The sequence below is a fragment of the Pleurodeles waltl genome, chromosome 3_1 (genome assembly GCF_031143425.1).
Source record: "Pleurodeles waltl isolate 20211129_DDA chromosome 3_1, aPleWal1.hap1.20221129, whole genome shotgun sequence".
Lineage (NCBI taxonomy): Eukaryota > Metazoa > Chordata > Amphibia > Caudata > Salamandridae > Pleurodeles > Pleurodeles waltl.
Genome location: NC_090440.1, coordinates 838,757,207 through 838,769,428, shown reverse-complemented (window position 1 = coordinate 838,769,428; position 12,222 = coordinate 838,757,207). Strand labels below are relative to the sequence as shown.

General features: G+C 46.0%; 1 protein-coding gene across 1 annotated transcript in view; it reads right to left on the bottom strand.

Moving 5' to 3' along the window:
• The window catches only part of HPS5 (HPS5 biogenesis of lysosomal organelles complex 2 subunit 2), a 422,510-nt gene that overhangs the window by 222,183 nt on the left and 188,105 nt on the right, over positions 1–12,222 (bottom strand). The window contains exon 11 of the mRNA XM_069223753.1: positions 11,092–11,250. Coding sequence (XP_069079854.1) covers positions 11,092–11,250 — 159 coding nt within the window. The remainder of the gene's footprint in view (positions 1–11,091; positions 11,251–12,222) is intronic.

Genomic DNA, 12,222 nt, shown 5'->3' with positions numbered 1-12,222 from the left:
ATTTTCCAAATGAAAATAAAACACATTAGATAGGAGGCTGTTGTTTAAAGAATTACATTGTTGAAAATTTTAAATTCTATTCTAATCATTCACATTCATCAATTGCTTGTATCTGTGTTTAATGCAGGAAAAGGCGCAGCATGAGCCTAGATGACAAAATCAGGTTTGTTTTGCGTCCCTGTATCCGCCATCTCAACTGTGGTCACAGAGCACTGATAAATTGCTTTGAGATTAGTAAGGAGGGACAGAGGACCTTTCGCGCCTAATCCAGCTTCCAAATTGCAAGGACGATGTGTCAATTGTGAGCCACAAAGCACATTGTAATAGGTTAACCAATATTTTCAAAGCACAACATGGCCTTTTTTTTTTTAACCATTTTTATCAATGATGGATGAGGGTTAATAGTACTTTGCCGTCTGAGTTAGTCTACATGTTTCAGCCATTTATGAAGAGCCTATGAGGTTACAGCTTTCTTCAGGACCTATTAAGTCTAGCTTTCTTAAAATAGGCAATGCCAATGTGCAAACCTTTGAGATAAGTGTTGTCACTGTGCTCAAGTCTGGTATTCTGATAATAAAGACACAATTACCAAAAAGCAGGGTAATCTTACTTGGTTGTTCTCTCTAGGTTAGGTTAAACGTTGTTAACCTGTGGAGAGAAGTGGGGTACACCTGGTAGTCACACGTTTGCGAAGGGTAGGCCACCCTTCCACGTGCTGCCTTTATTCCCCCACCACCAATGATGCTGTGCTTCATTATTGGGTCGCATCCTAGTCCCTACGAACTGCCAGAGTTTTCTAAAAGACAAATATACCTTGAAACACTCATGTATACACTTTAATAATGAAGCGTGTGACTACTAGAGTGGGTGAGAAAAAAAACACACAAAAAAACAATTGTATCTCTCTCCTTTTCCCGCTTAATACTTGCCTGGTTGTGTATGGGTTTGGTAATTTGAAGAATCTTATTTACAGTCTGATGCAATTGTTCAGGAAACACTAACTTAGGTCCATAGCAGCCAGGTGCAAGAAGGCAGAGTTGTGATGTTACACATGACCTTCATTCTTGAGAAAAGGTAAGCGACTGGGTTCATTTGAACTGGTGTTTCTGTTGATAGATTGCATGTCTCTGTGTCCCAAATCTGCAGATCCATGCTTAGAGATTAATATCTGCATACATGTTTCTTTTTTCAACTTCCACAGAACCCTCGGGACCAATTGGATCAGGGCAAAAGCGCACCAAATAGCACAGATCAACAGATCAAAAATACTTTGCCTTGGATCCTGGGAAACTCCAACCTGTTTGTCTAACCTTGGCATTTGGAACATCTAGTGTAGCAAGGGGAACCAGAGACAGCATCACTTACCTTAGAAATACCAACTCTAGTGGTCTAGTGTCCATCTCCCATTCATGGCAGTCTAAACGTGTTCTCTCATTGTGTTCCACAGTCCTAACACATGCTGCATTATCAAAAAAGGCGTGTGATGCAACACCCAATGCCAAACCAGTTGTATTTCCAGTAACAGCATTTGAGTCTATTGCTCATTGCTTTTGTATATTACATAGAGTTATCATATGGTCTTTTATTGTGACTTCCTGATATGAGATGAGTAGCAAGAAGGAATTCGAGGCTAGCCTGACAGAACTTAGTTCCAGTGCTTTATATGCAGTTTTTGCTCTGGAGCAGTCCAGAGGAAGCTCACAGACAGGTTTTCACAAGCACTCCCAAGACTTTAAATAAGGCATCGGTTAGCTGAAACTACGGGTGCACCCCATAATTGTCCTGCCCCACATCATATGCATTTTATTGGTAATCTTCCAAGCAATGAATTGCTTCATTTCCAGAGTTATCCAAATCAAAAAGTACCATTGTCCTGAACATTTCTTTTACTGTATATCAAGTTTTTCTTTTGGGGGTCACATCCACAGCCATGCGGGATGAGGGGGATGAAAGAGGAACTCATTCCCAGTGAAACATGGAATTTCTAGTTATGGCTTCTGTCCTTGCAATGATGTTCTGGACTACTTTCATAAATGTTCTCCTGTTCCTGGGACAGATAAGCCTTCAGAGTACCCATATGAAAGTTTGAACTTAGAAATGCAATATGCTATGTCAGAGTGAGTTTAGGTTTCCTTTAGTTGCGGGTCAGACATAATTCTTTTAGCAAAGTTAGTGCCTGATCTAGTGTTTCTAACACTTAACGCATCAAAGGACATTTAATGGTCAAGTCATTGAGATATGAAATGACTCTCACCCCTTGATGTCTAAAACGTGCAGCCACTGGAGCTAGATGTTTTATAAATACTCTGGGTGCTGAGCTGAAGCCAAATAGGAGTGCCTTGAACCGAGAGTGATAGCCATTCACTATGAAGCGTAGGCATATCCAGGGTCATTGATTTATTGATAGGTGGAACTACGCAGCTTCTAGATCTACTGACGCTAAACAGCTCTCTTTCCTGAAACTGGAAGACATCCAACAATTAGATAACTCTTGAAGTCTGCTATTTTATGAATTCCATCAATGCTCTCAAGTCTAAAACAGGATACCATTATTTACTTCTCTTTCAAATTAGAAAAAAATCTAAAATAAAACTCCTGATGTCTTTAAGACTTTGACACTAGCTCTATGGATGGCTTTCTTTTCTGTAGTAGTTTGATGATTTGTAATCACAAAGCTTCCAGATGTAGATGCTGTTCTGTTTTTAGAGATGTTTTTGATGGTTCTGACACAAATTATACTGTGTCCACGCTTCTCTATGTCCATAACCCAGCAATCAGTTGTAATGTTCCCAGACCAAAGGATGACTCATACCTTTAATCCCAGAGGCATGGACAAAGTGGAGGAAGGGGAAGGGGATGTGTGTCGTCCTCTAGACTGTTATCTTCATGTTCACCAGCAGGTGGATTTTGATGACTGTATCCCTATCTGAAGGTATGAAAATGACTCAAAGGTCTGGGCTGATATGCACTTAGCTGTCCATTATGTTGTTTCCTAGAATAATAGTAGCCTCTCCTCCACTGTAACACCCCTTAAGAATCTGTGGAGTCCGTGCCTGTTTCATTGGCGTGCAATGTGTCATCCATGTGTTTGCCAAATAAATGTTGGGTGGTGAACATCACGGCCAACAATCTCGACTGGACCTCTAGACAAAAAGTAGTGCTATGAAGCTAGCTACATCTACTCATGACAATCCGTGCTACCATATGCTGAAAAAAACTATGTTAGAAATATCTAGCAATGCATTATTTGTTCCTTGCTTACTTTTGGTAGTCATCCAGGAGATTGTCTGAGTACGAATCAATGTCATTCCATAACAAGATAAAATAGCACTAGTGTTTGCCATTTTGACACCTCAATTCCTTCCACATGGTATCTATTCTCTTGTTTTTGCTATCCATAGGTACAGTGCATGGAGTTCTGGTTTTTCTAGAACACTGCTGTGCTGCAGCTGAAATCAGGTTTTTACCTGATTTAGCGGACAAACTGGAGCTGACTTGTGAATTTTCTTTTCTACTTGTGAACTCAAAGTGGAACTTATAGGTGGATGGTGCATGCAAGACACTCCTTCCCAGATGTAATCTAGCGATAGAATACCTCTAATGGAACATCTACTTTTGTCATTAAAAATATAGTTATGTTTTTCCTGCACATTAGCTATAGGCAGATTACATTTGTTGGCTGCTCTGTTGACCAGCACGTGGAAACTGTCAACATCATTATGGACTTCGTTGCACAACTCGCTCTTGAAGCCCTACTTGGAGACATAAACTTCTACCTGGAAGACCATGCCAATTCCAACTCAAAAGCACTCATTGAAGACCTTGAAGGTCTGGACCTCATCCAAAGAATAAAGGGACCTACCCATGTTACCGGACACCTTCTGGAACCTATTTTCATCAGCTTCGGAGTCAAAGAACCCAGAGCAGTTTCCTGGATAGACCCCGCTCTCAACAAGTTCCTGTCCCGGGCCAATGAAGAAGCACCACCATCAGACTAGCCTGCTAAAAAATTAGCAGTGTCACTAACAAGGACTGGAACACTGCTCTCAATACTCACCGACCTGAACACAGTAATGGCCTCCCCAAATCCATAAAGAATTTAAAAAAATGGATCACCAGCTGCACCATCTCCCTGGCCCACCTCAATCCCAGCAATACAATAAGATCTAGACCTCACGCCAGTTGGCACATGGAGGAACTCAGACTTATGTAATGCCACTACTTACAACTGGAGCGAAAATAGATAATGATCCAGGACAATGCAGACAGAAGCTCTTATAAATTCGCCTTGAAACGCTACCACCAAAAGATCCTGACCACCAATTGTGCCTCTTTGGCAGAACACATTAATGCCAGAACCAACAGAAGCAAAACATTTTCACCACTATGAAGGCCTTCACCTCACCAGCGGCCATCTCCAACTTTATCACCCCCTCGCAGGACCTCTGCAACAATCTTTTTACAGCAAGCAGACCTGAAAGACCGTACCAAATGCCCCCAATCTTGTCCAAATAACCAAGGCAAACCATATGGCCCATCCTCACAGCAGATTAAACCACCATGAAGTACATCCACTTGAGGGCCCCACTGGACCCCTGCCCCCACCACATCTACACCAGAGGACTGCAACCCATCAGCGCCTTGCTCACATTTACTCTGAATGCCTCTAACTCTTCCAAGCCTTTTCCAGACACTTCAAAACACACAACTGTCCTCACATTGCTGAAGAAACCTTCTGAGGACCCTTTGATGCTTGCTAACAGCCTGATCTCCCTGCTACCATTACCAACTAAGATCTCAGATAAAATCATTAACAGACACCTCACGAATACCTCAGCGAGCACCACCTCAACACTACTCCATATGATTTCAGATTAAATCACAGCATGAAAACTGCCCTCGTCACCGCCAAGGATAACATTCGCATGACTCTAGACGGACAAGATAGGATGGCGCACAACCTCCTGGATCATAACATTTGATGTGGTCTTCCATCCCATCCTCGTCCATTGACTACACAACATCAGAATTAAAAGGTATGTTTCTTCCAGAGAGAAAGGACTCAGTCAGCTAGTCGAGGCACTATATAACAATGGCCCAGTATACCTCAACCATCGCATCTGCTTTCACAAACCTTCCAGACACTTCTCATTCAGAATCCTCCTTGCACACATCCCACGCATACGGAAACACAGACATTCTCCTACATTGCTCCTAAAGCACACAATGACCTGCCACTACACATAAGAGTTCCCTCCTTATTTCTTGAATTCCTCAAGAAGCTGAAGACCTGGCTTTTCAAGTGGTCCCATTACACCACAGTTTTGTCTAGACTTACACCAGTTCCGCGCCAGGATACCCTCCTGGGTGATAGTGCACTCTATAAAACGGCACAGCATAACAATCATTCCAGTATGGGTCCTGTTCATTGTCCTCACGAACACCTGTCTCACTGATCAATGCTGTCATGATCATCATCACCATCGTCATCAATATATTCATCATCCCATTGTGTATCCTGAGCCAAGTCCTGTTCAGACTCACTGAAGGAGGCACTGTGTGTGGCAATGTAGGGGGGTCAGTTCTGAAGACTGTCGTCTGAAGTGCACGAGCTGTCAAATCGGACAGAGGAACCAGTGGAAGTGATCCAGTCCTTAAACCATCTGTGCTCCGGAATTTGCGAAAAGCCCAGGACTATTATGAAAGAGACTGTGTAAAAGTGTTAACAGAGAACCAGGGAGGTGGTGTTTCTGAGGGAGACCCAGAGGAGCATCCTGAGATTAGTGAGGACTCTGAGTGGGAGGGTTTGCAGTCCACATCCCTGCAGAGCAGTGTCCCTTAAGAGACTGAGCAGGAGGGAGAAAATGACCAGGCAGGGACACCAGGAGATATGGAGGACTCCACGGATAGGGAGTCCTGTGTTGGATTTAGTACCAGTAGCAGTGTCACCTACCATTCACTTTCCTCTGAGGAACACAGAGATAGGCGGGAGAAGAGGGACCTGAGGTTGCAGCTACAGCAACTGCTGTGGAGGAAAGAAGGAATAAGGTTGAGAGAGCCTTAGTAAGGGAGAGGATGACGGAGGCTCAAAGGCCTTCACCAGGGAAAAACTCACTCCAGCTTAGTTTGAGAGTTCTGGGCTCACCAGCGCTGCAGGTGGAGTCCATTGGTGGCAGCAAATATGACAGTAGTGTCAGGAACAACATGCACATACCCACAGACTTGGTGCCTAACTTTGAAGAGGGTGAGAGGTGGGTGGCGTACATCAAAGGTTGCAGGAGTATGAGGAAGATCTGGTAGTGCACAGGATATTGGGGAACTGGCTGGGGACTTACATTCCTTACGATGGGAGGGATGTCCTACTGGCCCTAGAAGGAAGTGACAGGCAGAGGTATCCCCCTTGAAAGAGGCACTCATAAGTATGGCTTCACCCCTGAAAAGTATAGTTTGAGGTCCAGGGGCAGTAGGAAACTGTCTCACCAATCTTGGGGGGGAGGAGTTTCTGGAGGATTGTTGCAAACTACTAGAGGGATGGGTGAAGGGTAGCACATTAAGCAATTTTGAAGGGCTGTTTAAACTGATTCTCATGGAGCACATGTTCTGTTGTTGTTTTTCAGGGCTTCGCATCACCTGTTGGAGAGATTTCTTTTACGGCAGGGAACTTGCAAAGGAGCAGACCTCTGGGTGAGCGCCAGAGCATCTGGAGAGGTTTTTGGGAGTGATCCAAAAGAAAGCGGCTCAGGGTTCCCAAAACCGAGGGAGGCAGGGGAGGTTTCAAGCAGCCCAGATAGGTCCCAGTGTAGTGGGATAGGTAGAGGATTTCATGCCCCTTCTCAGGATAGGAGGAGAGGTGGGGTGAGCAGAGACCCAGTTTGCCCAAAACCCAGTCCAATGGCCTGGATGGTTCCAAGAGGGAGCACCCGGAGAGGGGGCCTAGTCTGTACCGTGAGACAATCTGATAAGGGAGACCCCAAAGTCTCAGGAGAACTTGGGTGGGCGGCTGTCACAAGCTCCCCGCTTGTTCTGGTGTCTGGCAGTACCACCCCGAAGTGGAGGTGGAGGGGTGAGAGGGGGAGGCAGTCCCCAGTGGGAGAAACAGTGGGTCAAGGGCCAGCTCTGGATGTCAGAGCCCCAGAAAAATAACTCTGGTTAAATCACTTCTGGTCTGGGAGGGCTTCATACTCTGTCCAATGGATAGAGGCCTGAAGACGAGTGCCAGGCAGACTCTCACACAACACATGAAGAATGTGTTTACCTTGAAGGGGGATGGGGAGGCGGTACGAGAACTCCACCTGAAGTCCTGGCTTAACAGGCACAGGTGCACCCTAAGGGTACAGCCCCTATGCTGGAGTGTCAGGTTCATGGTGTTACCCCTGACCTGAAGGGAGGAGTGGTTAGCACAAGCATCGCTACCATGCTGTCTTCTAGGAGCACTCTTCCTGGTGGTGGGGGTGCAGAATTCTAGCAGGTGCAGGGGGAGGGAGGCCTCGCCTCTGACCCTGGTTCAACCAAACGGTGCAGGCCCTGGTTTGGGAGACCAGCTGCAGGGTACCACCCCTGAACTAGTGGTAGAATTGTGCAGGATGGCTACCACAAGCACCCCGACAGTTCTAGAGTCTAGGGGTACCATTCCTAGGAGGGGGTGCAGAACCCCAGAAGGAGGGGTGGGGGATGAGAGACTCTTGACCCCTATCCTGCCTAGGGATGCAGACCCTGGGCTGGGGGACCAGTGGCAGGGTAGAATCCCTGAACTAGTGGGAAATGGGGTAGAGGGAAGATGTCATGCATCTAGGACTATCGCTCCCCTACTCCAGGGCCTGGCTCTGGCCTATGGCAGCTAAGGAATCCCCATGGGTTAGCTAGGTTGTCTGGGAGCAAAGACAGAGGGATCCAACTGGGTTCACATTAGCGCAGAACTGGAACTTGCACCTGCAGTTGCAGGTCAGTGTCCATGTTCTATCTCCCCAAGCAGGGAAGCCCATCAAGGTATTGATTGGTCTACCCTGGCTTTAGACTGGAGGGGGTTGTGCTGGACTTTGCCCTTTTTGCAAGGCTATTCCCAATCGTTTGCCTTCGTCCTCCTGTTCTGTCCCTCTTTTTGTTGGGTTTAGGACTCTGGGCACTTTACCACTGCTGATTAGTGCTAAAGTGCATGTGCTACCTCCTTTAAACTTGGTATGATTGGCTTACATCTGTTTGGCACATTTAATTTACCTGTAAGTCCATTGTATATTGGTGTCCCCTATACCCAGGGCATGTTAATTAAATGCTACTAGTGGGCCTGCAGCGCAGCTTACACCACCCACAGAAGTACACTTTCAAACCTGTCTCAGGCCTGCCACTGCAGGGCCTGCGTGGGCAATTTACTGCCACATTTACTTGGCATTTAAAGTTATTTGCCAAGCCTGACACTCTCCTTTTACTACATATAGTTAATCCCTAAGGTAGGCCGTAGGTGGCCTTCATTGTGTGGCCTGTCCTGGTAAAAAAGAAATAGCCTATTTGGTTTCTCACTGCTGTGAGGTCTTCTCCTTTCATAGGCTAGTATTGGGAATTCCCTTAGAGCTACTTAAGTGGTCATTTGTGATCTGGGAGGAGTAGCGTGGGCATATTTGGTATATTTGGAATCATAGAGAGAAATCCTGCTTATTTGGTGTAGGTGGATTTTTCATTACTATTGTAGAAACGCCACTTTTAGAAAGTTGGCATTTCACTGTGCTTGTGCTTTGCAACCTCACTCCAATCCAAGTCTAGGGGTGACTGACAGCTGGGCTTTGTGCATACTTTCCAGACAGCCATCACACAGGGAGGGTTGGGGTGTAACAGGATTACATATGCATACTGAATGGTCTTCCTGGGCTGGGACAGAGGGAGGCGGACACACTTCCATTTGTATAGGCTGGGTCCTGCCCTCACACAAAGGGCTTGTTTACCCCCTACTGATGTCTGGAGCTAGGGCTGGTGTAGAAAGGGGGTGCTGTTCACTTCCAAGGGTCCTTTGAAGTTCTACCTAGATCAAAGACATTGTGAGAACAAGTACAGGGGCTGCGAACCCATGATTCTAGACACTGCATGAGACTTGACCCCATATGCTGCTGGCTCTACATGATGCACCTTGCCAAGGACTGTTGTGCTGCCAGAAGGAACCACCACCGGGACTGCTTGCCTTGTGGGATTGGTCTGCTGCCTATTACTTGCTAGGCTACAGAAGGGACTGCACTTTGCCCTTGCTGCCTTATGTGCTGGCCTGCTGCTTGTTTACCTGCCTCATAGTGTCCCCCTCAGTGCTTTCAAGGGGCCTGACTCCCCTGCCCCTTTCTTTGTGAGGGGCTCATATATGCTGCTTTACACAAGGCCGTGAGACTTGTGAGTCCAGCCGCGTCAGGTATCAGGACCCCACCCATGTTTTTCATAACTTTCTCCTTCCAGCGCGTAGTGAGCGCTTTGTTTTCTGCAAACCTCTTCTGGCTGTGGGTCAGAGGCAGGGAAGCGTTGGTGATTTCCTTGCATTGTGCAGCCTCAGCGCTTCCCCTGGTCACTAAGCAACATGTGTTTTCTCTTCCTAGTGCTTGGGGTGTGTGAAGTGTTTTGTATGAAGCAGGTGAAGACTGCTGGCACCCAGTGAAGCCATAGCCCTTCAGGAGGAGGGGAACTTCAACCAGGCGTGATCGCCGCTCGACAGAGAAGTCACTCTTTACTGACCACGGCCAGCAGGTGTGGTGGGCTTCCAGTGCCTCCAACGGGACCCATACATAGCACACTACACTGTGAGGGCACCTGCAGTAGGCGTCCGCCTCTGTGCCGGGGAGGCATTTTCTTGGGAGCCGTCCCTGGTGACACTGTGCACTCGGCACAGTGCGGATACGTGGTTGAAGCGCGTGTTCCCCGAGTAGCTCACTAATCCCGGGAGGGCTGGTTTGCTGGGTTTTGCTTCGGGTGAGGTCCAGAGTTGGGAGGCTCAGTTGAAGTACCCTAACCCCACTAGTGGGAGAGCCCACACACCAGTATTTTGATTATTCCCCATGCGGGGAACCTAGTGAGATCTCCCTGCCGTCGTGGGTCATGTACGTGCCCCTCCCATTTACGCATACCTTTAGGGCCATTTACAAATCACCTGGCGGGACGGGAAGGAATCCTCAATGGAGATCCTGATCTTGCAGAGTATGCTTATTACCATATTCACTGTCGTAGGTGTGCAGGTGTTCCTGTAGCCTACGGTTGGTGCTCACATTACCACCTAATGTGTAATAGAGGTGCAGGTGCACTGTATTTATGTGTTTTTGTAATTCGGGTATGATTGACGATAGGTGACGGCCATAGTGATGGTTTACGCATGGTGATGCTTGGGCGACTCATGTGTTTTCTCTCCCTAACCTAACTGCTGCATTTCATGACGTGATGTTATGGTATACATCGTTCTTACTTTGCAAGGATAACAAGCATATTTCAGAGAAGGTGCTTTTGATGACGTGCAACATAGAAATCTTCCTTTTGTTGCATTCATTGTGATGTTAGAAAATTGCCTAGTGGGTGATTTATGTTTTAAGTCATGGTTGGTCTATGATTTATATAAAATACAGTCTAGTTTTATATAACACTGTGTGGAGTCTCTTTGGTGGTGTATTTATTGTGTCACTGGAGTGTGTCTGTTGTGCAAATGCTTTACACATTGCCTCTGGGATAAGCCTGACTACTCTGGCCAAGCTACCAAAGAGGTGAGCAGGGATTATCTTGGGTGTGTAACTCCCTTACCCTGACAAGAGTGGTGGGTAATGCTTGGCTGCGGTGCCTACCATAGCCAACCAGATACCACATTTCTAACAGGTGGTCACATACTTCGGCATTGTGGGTTTGTGGTCAAACTCATTAGGGGGTTACTATCACCGCCTATGGTTGAATTTCAAAGGAAATTACTAGACTCAGCTGCTTGATGGCAAAATAGATACTAGTGAATTTAGAATAAGTTCACAATGCAAAACAAATACTGCAGTTCACACACACCAAAAAGGGAGGAAACTAGTGTTTTTGTTAGGGATTGGGTTTAACTTAACTATGAAAAAGACAGGGCTTGGGGTTTTATAAGGCACTTACATGTGATGAAATACTGCTTCTCCGGCTGCTACATGCAGAGTCAAATGGTTCAAGCTTTGTAATCATCACCTCAAGTTGGCCTATGACATCAGACTGGGCGGATGGATCCAGCTGAGTTTTCAGGTGTTCCAATCTTTCTATTGACAACATTTTTCTTCCCTACAAAATCAAAGTATTACTTTTCAGAATGGTATGTGTACGGTTCTCCAATCATGCATTATATCTCCATGAAAATGAATTTTACAATACTTCAATCTTATTTTCCCATGGGAGATTTAATAAGCAAAAGTAAAGAAGGCTCACACATTTTACAATACCTCAATCTCATTTTGTCATGGGGGATTTAATAATAAGCAAAAGTAAAGAAGGCACACTTCTGCATAGTCCTCTACCTACACTAGGAGTGAGCATTTTTACTTGAAGCTATTTCAGCTTCTTTCATCCTGTTTACATAAAAATTGATTTTGTTACACCCCAGATTCTTGCTACTGTCACGTAATCATGTCAATGAAATATTAAAATCAGAATTTAGAAGGTTCAGTTCATGAGATCTGCTGGTCTTTGTTGTTTTACAAGGATTTTTTTTTTTTTACTTTCAATACTTCCTGAGAGTGCAGTGGTCTCAACCTGCTAACCAGGACTCCAGTGGTTATGCTCTCTCTCCCCCAAATTCTGTGTTTATGGTTGTACACTCCACAATTGACACACTGGTGCCCCCAAGTAAGCCCATAGTATATGGTACCCAGGGCACTGGGGCACCATGGGTCTCACATGGGCTGCAGCATGTATTATGACACCCATGGGAGCCCATACAAAACCTTTCTGCAGGCCTTCCATTGCAGCCTGTGTGAAAGTGTGCATGCACAATTTGCACTACAGGTCACTGCACCAGGTCACTGTAGGTCACCCCTATGGCAGGCCCACCCTAGCCCAGAAGTCAGGGTGCAAGTACCTGTGTTTGAGGGCACCCCTGCATTAGCAGAGGTGCCCCCACAAACTCCAGTTCCATTTTCCTGGACTTTGTGAGTGCGGGGATGCCATTTTATGCGTGTACTGAACATAGGTCAATACCTATGTCCAGCTATATAATGGTAACTCCGAATATAGGCATGTTTGGTATCAAACATGTCA